The sequence below is a fragment of the Poromitra crassiceps genome, assembly GCF_964638095.1.
Source record: "Poromitra crassiceps genome assembly, chromosome: 4".
Classification (NCBI taxonomy): Eukaryota; Metazoa; Chordata; class Actinopteri; order Beryciformes; family Melamphaidae; genus Poromitra; species Poromitra crassiceps.
Window position 1 is genome coordinate 41,892,723 of NC_139626.1, and position 14,943 is coordinate 41,907,665.

At 43.5% G+C, this 14,943-nt stretch overlaps 2 protein-coding genes across 4 annotated transcripts in view; one reads left to right on the forward strand and one right to left on the reverse strand.

Annotated features, from left to right (window-relative positions):
- Window positions 1-21: 21 nt before the first annotated feature.
- ube2kb (ubiquitin-conjugating enzyme E2Kb) lies at window positions 22-5,791 on the forward strand. The gene is made up of 7 exons (XM_083634798.1): window positions 22-275; window positions 1,221-1,314; window positions 1,432-1,490; window positions 1,681-1,763; window positions 1,942-2,041; window positions 2,619-2,747; window positions 3,440-5,791. The coding sequence occupies exons 1-7, from the start codon at window positions 213-215 to the stop codon at window positions 3,512-3,514; spliced, it is 603 nt and encodes a 200-aa protein (XP_083490924.1). The 5' UTR covers window positions 22-212; the 3' UTR covers window positions 3,515-5,791.
- Window positions 5,792-7,356: 1,565 nt separating this feature from the next.
- The window catches only part of pds5a (PDS5 cohesin associated factor A), a 56,594-nt gene continuing 49,007 nt past the window's right edge, over window positions 7,357-14,943 (reverse strand). For 2 of the 3 annotated variants that reach the window (XM_083634780.1, XM_083634779.1), the window contains exons 32-34: window positions 13,944-14,212; window positions 11,971-12,292; window positions 7,357-8,555 (exon numbers count right to left, since the gene is read on the reverse strand). In XM_083634780.1, coding sequence (XP_083490906.1) covers window positions 8,517-8,555; window positions 11,971-12,292; window positions 13,944-14,212 — 630 coding nt within the window. In that variant the 3' untranslated portion in view covers window positions 7,357-8,516. The remainder of the gene's footprint in view (window positions 8,556-11,970; window positions 12,293-13,943; window positions 14,213-14,943) is intronic. The other variant, XM_083634781.1, reaches the window with a different exon arrangement.

The following is a 14,943-nucleotide window of genomic DNA, read 5'->3' on the forward strand; positions in this document are numbered from 1 at the left end:
TCTGGAGAGTGGCGACTCTGTTCAAGCTGCTCACCGCTTGTTTTCAAAGGGGAGCTGTTTTTCAAGTAGGGAGGCGAGAGACGCTGAAAGTGAAAGGGGGATCCCTGTGAAAAGCAGCAATCAGTCACCACACAGACAACAGAGGGAGGACTGGCTCGATCTAGCTCGGTCGGTGCAGCTTCGAGCAGCAAAGAAGACAGACAGACACAGTCATGGCTAACATTGCGGTCCAAAGGATCAAGCGGGAGTTCAAAGAAGTTCTCAAAAGCGAAGAGGTGTGGTACTTACTGTTTTGTTTTGATGTTGTTTCGTCTCGGACACAGTTTAACTCGGTTGAAATCAATAAAAGTATTTTATTGCCGTTGTGACAGAGACGGCAATAAAATAGCTTTGCTAGCGTGCTAGCCCATAGTCTTGCGTTGCAGTATAGGTGAGGCCCAAACAGGAGAACTTATTAGTTTGGCTAGCTGTAGCTTGATGTCTATGTCCGATTGGTTTCGGTTCTCCTGTGTCAGGTGGGTGTGTTCAGGAAACACCGGGGATCGAGCTTTGTGAACTGACAGGCCTTCTCTGTTCTATCACAATTCGAGAAGCAGTACCGCATACCAGAGTAATTGTTATCCAAAGAGATTAACGTTACTTCGTATGAGCCGTGACACACACACAATACTGTACGTTTGTCAGCGTCAGCTTGTTTTGGCAACGTTTAATAACGTTAGCTATAGTTTGACAGCTCATTCCCATCAGCAATAACTTTAGCATATGACGTTACAGTAGCTAGCCAGCTAACTTACTTAACTAGTAACGTTAACAAACTTGCCATAATCAATGTTAATCAGAGGCCGGTGTCAAGGTGGATACGATGCGACCAATCGACCATTAAAAGCTATTATTATGTTATGTTAACGTTACTGTCTCTCAAGCCACAACAGCAGCTTGTTGTGGGATAGCAAAATGTTGCTAGCTTGGCTAGCTAATTGTCTTGCTAAATGCCCTAACATTAGCGCTTCCTGGAAACTAGAGAGTTCCATAACACTGCGAGTTTTCTAGCATCTGTGTACATAGGCTACCTAACATGTTTTTCCTTTCACACATAACATTTTAGCTAAGTGAAATTGTGTATATATTGTGGTAACTTCACAGACACTGGCCACTGTCTGAGACACCTGAAAAATATTCATTATTTACAGTCACTCTGTCATTTCCTCCCTACCTGACAGACAAGTAAAAACCAGATAAAAGTAGATTTGGTGGATGAGAACTTCACAGAACTGAGGGGGGAGATAGCAGGTCCACCCGACACGCCATATGAAGGTAATGTTAACTTTACACACCTGCAGTCTATTTTATGTGACATATTTGACTTATTTTTAACTCTTTGTTTGATCAAAGTAGCTAATATATTTAGCTGGTTTCCCTGTTCTTTCCAAGGTGGCAGGTTTCAACTTGAAATAAAAATCCCAGAAACCTATCCTTTTAACCCACCAAAGGTATGTGTGCTCCAGTGTATTGCTGTCAATTCCCTCTTTACCTGTTACTCTTATTTACTTTTCTCTCTCACAACTCACACGCTCCACAACACATACGCATGTGCACACGTTCTCCATTTTCTCCCTCATCAACCACCATGCTCATCCAGATGAATTTCCGTCTCTCATTCAACATCTTTCTCTTTCTTAGGTGCGATTCATCACTAAGATCTGGCATCCTAACATCAGTTCTGTGACAGGAGCAATATGTCTGGACATTTTAAAAGACCAGTGGTGAGTGAGTAACGCTTGAACCATGTGCCTTTTCACATCGCACTGTTCCAGTCTTTCCCCCTCTCTCGCACTCTTTCTCTCTTTCTATCTGTTCTCTTCATCTTCTCAACGAGATCCCCTTTAAGATAAGTTGAAAGTATTGATTTGAAATGGTTCGTCCTTCCCCTGTCTCCCCCAGGGCAGCGGCTATGACCCTGCGGACGGTGCTGCTGTCTCTACAGGCTCTCCTTGCTGCAGCGGAACCAGACGACCCACAGGATGCAGTAGTAGCCAACCAGGTGACAATTCAATTTTGCATCTTTCTGTGGGACAGTATAATGCATTCAGGCAGCAAACAAGATGCTTGGTAAACAAGTTCCTGACAATTTGGCTGCATTTTCCATCGCGCTACACATCGCACTCCCTCCTCTACCCATTCAACCATACTACTGTGGAAATGTTGTGCGCGTCGCACACTCATTTCTAGGGGTGGAGACTTTGGAGATGATGCGCCATGGGCGCACTCTTTTTTGGGGGGCGTGACCAAACTCATGCTAACTCAGGGCCACCACTCGACGATTGTGGGGAATTACATCATCAGTGGGTATGATATCACTCGACGATTTTGGGGCATGACATCACTCGACACTCGTTGACATTGTTGGATAGTGGATTGTGAGACTGACAGCATCAGTGGGTATGACCTCATCGGGCGGCGTTCTGAGCATGCTCAGTTGATGGATTGGGTCCGCGTGGGTCGCAGCCCTGTTATATTAGTAAGATAAATGTACTGTCCCTCTGTGTCTACTACTTTCACTGTCGGCTGAATGTATAATTTGTGCTCATACTCACTGAGTTTTTTCTCTGCACCCCCAGTATAAGCAGAACCCAGAAATGTACAAACAGACGGCGAGGCTGTGGTCTCACGTCTACGCAGGCGCTCCTGTCTCCAGTCCCGACTACACACGCAAAATAATCAAACTCTGTGCCATGGGCTTTGATAAGGTGAGAACCGCTTTCTGTTTATGTTGTAGGATGACATTTATATTGAATACATAGCATGACACAGGCCAGGCCTTTGGGGGTTTTGTTTGCCAGCGTCGGTGCAATTTTCGGCTCGCCTACCGGATCGGTTCGGGGGCACATTGTGATTGGCTGTACGTCGGGCACGTGGGAATAACGTGGGCAAAATGTCTGACAGCTTTTTTCATTAGTTAAAAAGCTAAGCTACTGATGTTATCAGACATTTGGGAACATTAAAATATGAATCATACAAAGATTTAATGATCGTGATTCAAGTGTACAGCACCATTTCTCATAAACACGAGCCTTACTTTTTTAAATAAATGTTGTGAGAGTTTAACTTCATCTGTAGTCGTGGACCCCGAGCCGAGCACATCCGGTAGGGCGAACCAATGTGGTAGGGCGAGTAGATCCGGTACCTACACAAGCGGGTTTTCTAACTGTTAACAGTAAACTAGTTGATGCCAAAAGGCTTTAGTGGTGATGATAGTGCACTGATTTATCAAATGTGACGACTCTATAAAGCAGTCGAACCAAAAATGAGCATCTTTGCATGCATCTTACTGTATCTGCAGTCAAACCATTCGCTCCATGTGAATCAACTTGGCAACGCAAAACGACTTGTACAGACGGACGTCACGTTTAATGATTCAATCTCCCCCCTCTGATTTTAGAATGCAGTAATAGCCGCTTTGTCTTCGAAATCCTGGGATGTGGAAACGGCGACAGAGCTGCTGCTTAGCAACTGAGACCCGGCCAGGCTCCAGGATCCCGAACTCCCTTCATCGCAGCATCAGCTCCTCCCCACTTTCATTCCGTCATTGCCTTCCGTTAACACTGAAGCTCGCACTTAAACCACCGCAGTCCAACCGGGCCTTCTCTCGGGAGGGTTGTCACAAGTTTGTATGCTGTCAATTTGACACCAACAGCACCACCATCGCCGATATGCACACCACCTTGCTGCCTACTCTCCTTCCCCATCTATCCATTACACCCCCCTTTTTGACTTGAGGCTTTTCCTCCACTTTTACTTGCCACTAATAACTAAGAATTTGCCCTTTACTATGCTATACTAGGGGGGGAGACAACAACTTTCCATCATGCCTTTTATGACCCACTTCCCCTCCAATCATTTTGACCCCCCCCCCCCCTCTTTTTTGTGTGTGTGGACAAATTCATGTTCCCTGATATTGAAAGGAGTCAAATAACTGGGATTTTGCTTTCTAGAATCAGGGTAAAATATAAAGGAGATGTTTTTATCACAGATGCTTCACTCTTAACACACCTGTAAAGATTTGGATGTGCTATCTTTTTCCTGTCTAACATATACAATTAGACAAGAACATACAAACACAAAAAAAAAACATTCTCAGACACCTGCACTCAACACATGCACATAAGAAGAAAAGTTATCTGTAAATAGATGTGTGTACATTTGAAAATAAATTGGGATATACTTTTTTTTTTCTTACATGGCATTGTAAAACAAATTATTTTAAATATGAACGATGCCTAGTTTACAATTATATGGAGAGATATCTTTTTATTATCCTTTTGTGATCCTAGAGATTCCCCTGACCCAATTTGGTGATTGAGGGGGTGGCAGAGCCAATATCCTGGTACTAAATGTCACAGAAGGGGAAAACCAGCTCAGGCCTAAGGTTACAACATCCCACCATCTCTACTGCACCCCCACCCGACCTTTTCTCCTCTTTCATTTCTTCTCGCATGTTCTATGCTGACTTTTATATTTACGGTAGTTTGTTTGGCCAAATGATGTGGTGATGGGCTGTCTGGTCTGGCAACGATGTGTAGAACTAGAATGGCTCTTCTGTTTTTCCGTGGAAAGAGCCAGCTTGAACTGCTACTCGCCTAGCCACTAAACACACCCAGTTTGTCGCGACTCCTTAGGGAGCCCAAGGTGGATAACGGCTTCGCTGTTGATTGTGTTGCTGGCGAAGCTCATTCTGCTGCGAATAGATTCACCTGGCGCCAGGAATAGATAAACCTGTGCAAGAAACAACTGATTCTGAGGGTTTGAGTTAGCAATGCTGTGTTTTTTTGTTTTTTTTTACTCATCAGAGCGGTCGGGTTCGAGGAGGCGCACAACACATTCTGGATCAGCTGACCCTCCAGTGGTCCTGATGTAAATCATTTAGAGGAGGGGCTTTTGAACTGATCATTGTGTATGGAACCTCTGAGTTCTCTCATACATACATACACACAATCCAGCAGTAGGCAATCAAACCGGGTATATAGGTGATGCCCTGTATATCCCAAGCATCCTTCAATACACGAATGGTTACGATGGTTGTCACTGACCTCATGTCTTATGACCTGCTTAGGAATCGGTAAAGAGGCTGGAATTCCTCTTGTTCTTTCAAATCAACCAGATAGCAGGCCTGCACAATGTTTCCTACATGTTTTATCATTTGAGGTACATGGACTGTAAAGAACTGCTTAGCATATAGAGAGGCGGGGTATCCGTGCATCCTCCTCACACATTGCCCTTTTTCAATCCGTCATCCCTTCGCTTGCCCTCCACTCCCATCCATAGCGACCCAGTGGCATACAGTACTACAAGGAGTTATGGTGCCAGGGCTGGACGCTGGCCAGCTTTTCCCCCCAGACAGTGAACCCTTCCCAACCAGAGCCAAATGAAATGTTCACGTCATCCGGGGGGTAGAAGAACGCAGACACCATCTCCTTCACCTGTAAATAGTGGGGTTCTCGACGTAGAGCCTCGTCATTAACATTAGAGTGCACCATTGATGGCTGGATCTATATTTTTTAAGATAAAGAAAGGACAGAAAAAGGCAACAGGCTCCCTCCTCCCTGTCTTCCTGATGTACAGTATTGCACGATGATGACTAAAGCATAAAAAAGGGGGTTGTTGCATCTGGGTTTCTCCGTGTGGATTGGGACTTATTTTCCTCATTTTGCGGCTTCTCTGGAAGCGAGCATCAGCAGTACAAAGCATGGTTATTTATTGTGACAGTGTCATGTTTCTTTGATTAAAAAACAATGCAAAAAAAAAAAAGCTGGAAAATCCGAGCGTTGCTTGTGTGTCTCTTGGTTGTGACTGAGCGCTCTGACCTTTTAAAGGATGAGTTCACCCCAAATTGAAAATGCAGTCATTATCTACTCAACCCCATGCCGGTGGAAGCATGGGTGGCGTTTTTTTTTTAGGCCACAAAACATTTGTGGAGTTTCACAGCAAAACACTGTTGCGGAATTCTCCTAAACAAATGAAGTTTATTATTACTACCATTTCTACTGTTGTAACTGTGCATTATGATTACTATTCATGTTTTTACTTATTATAGTTAATGGTATATTTCTTAATGCCACTAGTGTGCATCTCTCTCTCAACCCAACCGCTCATGGTAGACGAACGCCCACCAAGATCCAGGTCTGCTCAAGGCTTCTATCATTAAAGGGAACTTTCCTTGCCGCCATCACTAAGGGCATGCTCTTGTTGAGAAATTGGTTCAATTGCCACATGACCTGTGCGGTGAAATAGCCAGTGCATGCAAGAACCATTTCAATTGTTGGATCTGAAATATGAAGAGCCTGGTCTTCTACCTGCTCTATTTGTAAAGCGCCTTGAGATAACTCTTATGATTAGGCGCTATATAACTATAAAATTGATTGAAGTGGGTAAAATGCCTCCATACTGCTCATCAGGCATAATCCAAGTCTCCACAAGCCCTGAGATGCCAAGTTGACTTAAAAAGACATCATTCAGGGTTCCCACTTCCCACACATTTCCAAGGATAACATTTCAAAACTTTGACATGACTTTTCAAGGATCCATAATAGAATTTCCATGTGCGGCGACTAAATCAAATTGAACAGAAAGGACACACCTCTTTATATTGGATTTTAGTGCTCTATATACAGGTATAATAGTCACTGCATTTGCCTGGGTATCACTGCATCACTTTACACAGAAGCTATTGAAATAAAACATGCATTTTCCATAAAAATGTTAATGTAAAATACAAGAACTATTTATATTATATTCGTATTTTTTTTCCAGTGCAATTTCTGGTATTATTTTGGAGTCATTGCATCACAATACAGGTATTAATTTTTTTTTTTCCAATATATTAATATAAAATACAAGGACTAAAATCTAATATAAAGAGATGTCCTTTTGCTGTTATTAGCTGCTGTTACTGTAACAATTTCATTACGCAACAACATTCCATAACTTTTCCAAAACCTCCAAGGATTATCATTTTACTTGTTCCATGATTTTCCAGGCCTGGAAAACAGGATTTAGAAACTCCTTGACATTTCCAGGTTTTCCTTGCCTGGGTCCAGACCTTAGAATCCGCCCACTCCACTGAGTTGAGTTTTTTCTTCTTTACGTTTGAAAGTTGGCCACTACTATCCACTTCAATTGTTTATAATTCTGCTATGGTGTTTTGCTGTGAAATTCCACAAAGGTTTTGTTTGGCGGGCGGGACTCTAACCACCCTTCCATTGGCATGGGAGTGAGTTAGATGATGACTGAATTTTCATTTTTGGGTGAACGTATCTTTTCAGGCATGGAGGTCAAGACAAATGCAATACACAATAACATCTAAAAGCATTTATTTTCTGGAAAAGAAAATTAAATATGATCATGAGAATAAACATACTTTAACTACATCAAAAATAAGTCATTATCAACACAATCCTTAAGGTCCCCACTCATTCAATGCTTACCAGCAGGCTGTACCCTACAAAAACCTCTGACAGAAAAAGAACAGTACAAAAAATATTCAGTTGTAAAAGATGACAAAAGTGTGGACACATACCTGTATAGTAATTTATGATCTGTATGCATTCCAAAGTGATGTACTGTTAAATACTTCAACAGTGTCAAAGAAAAAAGGAGCAAAATCAGACGCCCTGACCAGTCCGGGAGAATGATAAGGTGAGAAGGAGAGGGCTTGGGATATATTCTCCAAGGTTCTTAAACAGCTTCAATATTTCCACCAACAAACTGGAAATGACTCAAAGGCCTTCAAAAACATTACAGGAGGCAATAAGGAAGCCGCCAGGAGTTTCTACCTGGCCTTCTGACAGAACTAGAACCAAGCTACAGCACAAAAGTTAGAAACTTGAACATCCCAAAGTTTATAAAATGTCAATCTCTCAGCTTGAGGAAACAGGAAATGGGTTTAATTTGTCCGTCTGTCAAATGCACAACTCTTATGTGTTGATGTGTTCTACCCATCACTTGCCAATTTTAATTCTCAATATTCAAAAAGTTAAGCTGAGGAGTCGCATGTGGGGGTATATACAAAACACTATGGAGTAAAACAGGTGAGCAAAAAAAAAAAAAAAATCAAGAAATAAAATTGTGCAACAGAGACAAGTGAGGAGGAAGAGGTCAGGAGACATACAGTAGGATTTTCCCAGGGAATTTAATAAGCAACAATCATAACCAGATTAAAACGTTTGTAAAATGTCCATCCCGTTTTCTTTTCTTAATAAAAATGGCTCCACAAAAGAAGCAAAGAGCAACAAAGGGGAAAAAAAATAACATGTTTTTTGGGAGTAAGATCTACATACAATGAGCTTCAATTCATGACTACAAGGTGTTTAAAACCTTCTAGGATATCAGTGGTGTGTGTGATGTGTGCGTGTGTGAACATGTGTGTGTGTAAGAAAGGTCCATCATGTGTCCAGAAGAGCTAGAGTCAGAGGAGCGTGTATGTAGGGTTAGAGGGGTATGAGGAGAGTCTGGCCCGTTCTCTACAGCTTGGATCTCGCCTTCGCCACTTTCCTCTTTACCTGAAACAGAACACAGGTTGGAGCGAATGTCAGTAACTTCAATGAAAATGACTTGCAAAAGACGGCCCTAAAGCAGAATGATGAACCTTCAATTCAAATCAACCCTGATCTGAGGGCCTACAGAAGCAGCATCTTCATCTTAGCACGCTATCTTTCAAATACCTCAAATCTGTGAAGGATACCAGGGGGTGCAAGTTTAAGCATAAAGCTTCTTAGGGGTAGAAGGGCCAAATGGAGACCAGTTTCCTTCTTAAAATCACCAAAGTTCATGAGATCAGAGAATTGATCCCGCGTCAAATTAAACCTGTGTCTGAATACATGCCCTAGATCAGTGGCTCCCAACCTTTTGTCTTGAGCGGCTTTGCCATTTAGTAGCCCCTCACTCGTGCATGTTGATTCTCCTCAATTTGTTCTATTAAACTTATATTAAACTTTTGATTTTTTGTTTGATATGCAGACTAGGGATGCATGATATATCGGTATCGGCCGAAGTTAGTCATTTTTTAACATATCAGCATTGGTCCGATGTTGCAATGTTAATATTGGTTATCGGTATCAGCCAAAATAATTACTTTTGAGAGGAAACGATGCGGTAAATCTATGTTTTATGGTGTTTTCCAAATGTTTTGGAAATTAAATTCATTACTTTTTCAAATTCAGTTGTTTACATGTGTTTTTCAGTATGTACAGAATTTGATCATCATAGAAATGTGTTTTTGTACAGATCATAAACATCGGTAAATATCGGTTAGCGGCCATAACAGCAATGTTATGGCTTGGCCTCTTTTTTCCTTTTGCCACCGGGCTCCCATAAACCTGAATTGGGAGCGACAGCAACTGGACATTTTTAAGCCATTCATCCATGTTTGCTAGCTTGTTGGTTTGCGCACAGTTTTGACATACATGAATATTACCTTCACAGAGTACTGAGTACCGTAAATTCCGGACTATAAGCCGCACCTTTTTTCCCGTTTTTTGGGCTTTTTTGGCCCCTGCGGCTTATATAACGGTGCGGCTTATCTATGGATTTTTTCAAAAAAAAAAAAAAAATCTCTCTTTTTTAGCACTCTTTCTAACTATACATCCTATATAACTATAATAAGTTTTAATTTCCTCTCTTGCCCTCTTTTCACCACACTGTATGACACTGTATGACACTGTGTGCACTGTAAAAAACAACACAGGTGGTGTTGTGTTATGTTGTTTTGTTGAAATGTTAATAAATGGGAGCTTCCTCAAACAGCCATCTCTTTCCCGACAATCCCCTCTGTGCATGAACCCTTACATATGGTAATTAAACATTAAAACACAATAAAAAAAAATAAAAAAAATACCATTAAAACACCCGCGGCTTATAGTCCGGTGCGGCTTATATAAGAAAAAAATAGTCAACTTTGCAGGTGCGGCTTATACACCGGTGCGGCTTATAGTCCGAAATTTACGGTAGTTTAACAGTTGACGTCCTGCTGGGGGGGAACTAGTTGCTGCGCGCACGTACCACTTTAGAAATAAATTGTAATCCCCAATCTTTCCACTTGAGCAAGCTGCTCAAGTAAGTACCCCTGGTTGGGAATCACTGCCTTAGATCATGGCTGATCACATTGCGGCCCTTGACCTGCCATGGATGTGGAAAAAATAATAATAATAATAATCTGCAGCAGATTATTATTACTGTCTTGCAGAGGCTATGGCGGGCTCATTTTTTTTAAAGCTAGCGTGAGGACCATATGAAACTAGAAGACCCAAGGAATCTATTGGTCATGTCAACCTAGCTTGTCAGGAAGGGGGGCTAATAACGCTCCAAATTTAGACAACATTTTGGCGAGGGAAAAACTGGCACGGTCATTTTCAAAGGGATCCCTTGACCTCTCACCTCAAGCTATCGGAATGAGAATGGGTTGTATGGGTAGGGTTAGGCCTACGCACCTTGGGTTGTATGGGTTGGGTCTTTCCCTTTAAAACATTTTATACTTTTTTTAACTTTTACAATCAACTCTAAATCTACTATCTAATAAAATTACTGTTAAACAGATAAAATAGTATTTTGTTTTATATTTTAAACATTTATTTTAAGATTTAAAATGTAAATTGTCTGAAATATAATACATACATTTTAATTTGATGTAATTTCACATAACACCAACAGATACATTTTTGACCCTTCATAGGAAATAATTTGGGCACCTCTGCCCTAGATACTCTGCCTATGGCGTTAGCACCAGCAGAGACCAACACTAGTCACATTTTCACAGCAACTATTCAGTCTGTAAAATGAGATCAAAATAATTAATTTGTTTTAACAATATCCAACCTGAGAAATCATCCTTTTAGTCTGGTGCATTTTTGCAATTGACTGACAGATAATGAGTCCTGTTTGCCCACGTGCCACAATACAGTACGCAAACTACGCAAGACCCCCCCCCCCCCCCCACACACACACACACACATTTGATTGGTCGCCGCAACTGCTTCTTCCTGAAAACGTGCGGCAAGTAAAAAAGATGTGGGTAAGATTAGGGTTTTCTTATTTAACCACGACGATACCCAAACCCTAACCAAACCATAACCCTAACCCTAATCAAATTGTTGTACTTACTTGCCTAACCCTAATGTTTGAAAATAAGAAGAATGCTTGTTAAAAATGTGTGTGGTTTGACAGGGAATCGAACCCCAGTCCTCAGACTGTAAGGCAAGCACCTTACCCATTAAGCCCTAGCCCTAGGCACACCCTGAGCTGAACATCTTTCACCTCCTAACCCTAATCTTAACCAATTTTTTTTAAACTTGCCGCACGTTTTCAGGAAGATGCTGTTGCGGCGACCAATCAAATGAGTACGAGGCGTGGTCATCCCGTGCCCATAGAGACACTGCGGAGCGCGTCATCATTCAGAAACCACGCCAAAAACAGGGGGAAACAAAAACACCCCCCCAATCCTGGTGTTCTCCTATGTCACATGTTGCACACAAAGATCATATATACGGAAGATGAACACCAACTTATTTCCTTGACAGCTAGATCCACATTTTTCTTCTCGCCAATTCTCAATGGCTTCCTTGTTTTGCTAGGGAGTACAAAAAACTTTAATTGGCGATTGTTTTTTACGTTTGTTGTCTGTGCAGCCCACCACACAACAGCTTTTAGCTATGTTTAATTCAAGGAAAATGACGCTGGTGTATGGAACTGAATGGAGAGCTTTCCCCCGTGATGGGGGAAAGCTATTTCATGCAGTGTCTCTATAGTGGGTGGGGGGATCTCGCCTATTTCTGTTTTCATTGGACTTTCATGCTGACCTCACGTCCCTGGCCCACTCCTCGGTAAGCCTCGAGTTAAGAGCGCAAACCTTTCATCACCTTTTCATCCTTTCATCATTGACACTACAGTATTTACAGACATCTTGGGACTAAACCAACTCACTGCCAGTCCGCCTGTCTTGTCTTCACTGACGGTCTCTCCCTGCCTGCCAGAGGGCACTCCCCTCCTCGCAGGCTTGCTCTCTCCATTGCTGCATGTGGCCGCTGTGGCGGACCAGGCCACGCAGTCGGCCTGTCCCTGTTTGAGGGGGTATCTCTCTTTGTGCTTTCTGCCAGAGAGAACACTCTCTGGGCTGGACTCCAGCTCTAGGTCAGTGACGCCACCACTGCCCAGGACCAGGACCAGTCTCCCTAATGCTCTCCCTGCCTCCTCTTCCGGCTCCCTCTTTCTCACTTTCTCCTTCTCTCTGCTCAGGCATGGCCACCTGCCGAGAGAGGAGAGCTCATTTCTGAAGGGGGGGCAGGTTTTGTGTGGAATCTGTGTTAGGGCACTTTCAATTGGGCAGACAGGTACAAACTGGTACAACACAGAACAAGGTCCCACTGTCAATCCTCTCTTTTTCTTCAACATTTCCCCTTCTTCATCAATTCTCATGATCATATACCCAATAAGATTAATCTACTCACTTATCTTAGCCCACAGCAGAGATTGTATCTGCATCACTTCCAGCTTTGTGCAGTTGTATAGAGCAGTGGTTCTCAACCTGGGGGTCGAGACCCCCTGGGAAATCGCAACATTATTTTGGGGGGGTCAAAATGGTTGGTCATGATGGTTGTCAAAAAAGAAAAAAAGTGATTTTCTACCATGATGATTCAATGTATTATATATACACAACTATAAACTGTATATAAACTGTCCTGTATACAAAAGATTTCAGGGAGTGAGTGAAATCGGGGGGTGAATGTGTGCGCACTGGGAAGGTTTGGTTGGGCACCGGCGGGAGCGGGGGTCACAAACCCCAGCCTAAAGCTTGTGGCATACTCTTCGCGCCTAGCCAAGCGCATAGGGCGCGCGGCGATTATGACGTCATCGCACGGGGCGTGTCGGGGGGCGAGGCCTGAGCGCAGCGCGGCGCGTCCATGGAGATTTTTCTATCAGCGCGTCGGGTTTTGCTGCCTGTGCCTGTGAGATCTCCGTGGTAGGCTATCAGTGGATATCTGCTGTGATTGAGTCCTCACCATCCTCATCGTCGTAGAGTCGCCTTTGAAGCATGATGTTCGATTATAACGAACTACCGGTAGTTGTGTCGCTCAGCCTTCCCAAATGTTGAGGGTCGTTTTTTAGAAGTTAATACATAGAATTGGGAACATTACATTCAATTTCATTCAGACTGCCTGGCACTAATCGTCGCCATTTTCCCTGGAGCTTCCACAGGAGGAGGGGGGTGGGAGGAGCGAGCTGCGCACTGAGTATGTTGTTTTGGCCCGCGCAGAGTGCGCGCACCCTCCTCGGAGCCCCGCCTCCAGCGCGTGCGCGAAGAGTATGCCAGAAGCTTAACGATTTTTCGGGGTCGCGGCTCAAAACGTTTGAGAACCACTGGCATAGAGTACTGTAGGAATCAGTGCGGAAGACATGGACACTAGCGCTTCCGGCTCGTACGTGTAAAAGGCAATTTTGGCTAAATGCATGAAATAAGGTCTGTGGTTAACAAAAGTTTATGAAACCGCAATGTTTGTGTTCAGCAAAATAATCTTCACAAATGAGGAACACTTTTATGACTTTTGAAGCATTTTATGAAAATCGCGTAAAAATAAATAAAGGCATTTACACACAATTTCCTCATTTGTGAAGATTAACTTGCTGAACACAAACTTTGCTGTTTCATAAACTTTTGTTGACCACATACCTGATATCATGCATTTATCAAAATCCCCATACAAAAATCCCATTGCCTTTTACACCTATGAACCAGGAAGTGCAGGGACTTCTGGGTGAGCCTACAAAAATACATCATCCCTGCGGTCCTCTATTTAAACAGGTGAGTGAATTCTGTTTTTAGTTACTCCCCCCCCCCACCACCACCACACCTTTTCTCTGACCTGACTCCCCTTCCCGAAACCTTCTTCCACACTTACCTCTGCAAGTCTATCTGTCTCTTCGTCCCTTCATCTTTCTGCTGCTGCTGTTTTGACATCTTGATGTTGATTGAGTCTACCGACGGGTCGGCAGGGGGGTCGGCCGCCCTCTTCCTGCCTCTGCCGGCCCCGCCCCCCGTCGGCGCGACCACCTCCTTCTCGGGTGCTACGGCCGGGGCAGGGGCCCCCGACTTGGGCGGGCGGCCACGTCGTTTGACGGGAGATGTTTCTGTCGTGGCGTCAGGGGTCGCATTCTGACCTTCCTCCTCCTGAGAGATAGACGTAAAGAGTCGCTAAATATGACTAAACAGTCTTGCATATAATAATAATAATAATAATAATAGATTGGATTTAACGCGCCTTTCTCAGACTCAAGGACACTGTACAATTTAAGAGTAGTAAAAAGTAGTAAAAGGCATAAGAAAAAAGTAAAAGAAACGACAAAAAAAGAATGAAATAAGAGGGGCTAAAACAACTGAGGGATCATGTTACTCAGGACCCTGGCTGTGCTGTGAACATGACCCTGGCTGTGCTGTGGGAAGGCGAGGCGGAAGAGGTGACTTTTCAGTCTGTTTTTGAAGGTGGAGATGGAGTCAGAGTCCCGGATGGAGGAAGGGAGAGAGTTCCAGAGCTCGGGGGCAGCAGCTGAAAAAGCTTGGTCACCAAGGGTGGAACGTTTAGTGCGAGGGGTGGAAAGGAGTCCGGTTTCTGAGGAAACCTTCTCCTGAGGGACTTTCTCCACCTTTACACCCCACGGGTGTAAAGGTGAAGAAGGTCCATCAGATAAGCAGGGGCCAGGCCATGCAATGATTTATAGGTGAGGAGGAGGATCTTGAAGGTTATGCGGTGTTTTATGGGGACCCAGTGGAGTTGCTGCAGAGTGGGGGTGATGTGTTGCCATGGTTTGGTGCGGGTGAGGATCCTAGCAGCGGAGTTCTGTACGTACTGGAGCCAGGCAAGTGTCTTAGCAGGGACACCGTACAGAACTCCGTTGCAGTAG

Excerpts from the sequence above, each read along its gene's own strand:
- ube2kb (XM_083634798.1), top strand. The coding sequence starts at position 213 with ATGGCTAACATTGCGGTCCAAAGGATCAAGCGGGAGTTCAAAGAAGTT. Across the intron at positions 1,764-1,941 it reads GACATTTTAAAAGACCAGTG|GGCAGCGGCTATGACCCTGC; the intron begins GTGAGTGAGTAA and ends TGTCTCCCCCAG. Across the intron at positions 2,748-3,439 it reads GTGCCATGGGCTTTGATAAG|AATGCAGTAATAGCCGCTTT; the intron begins GTGAGAACCGCT and ends CTCTGATTTTAG.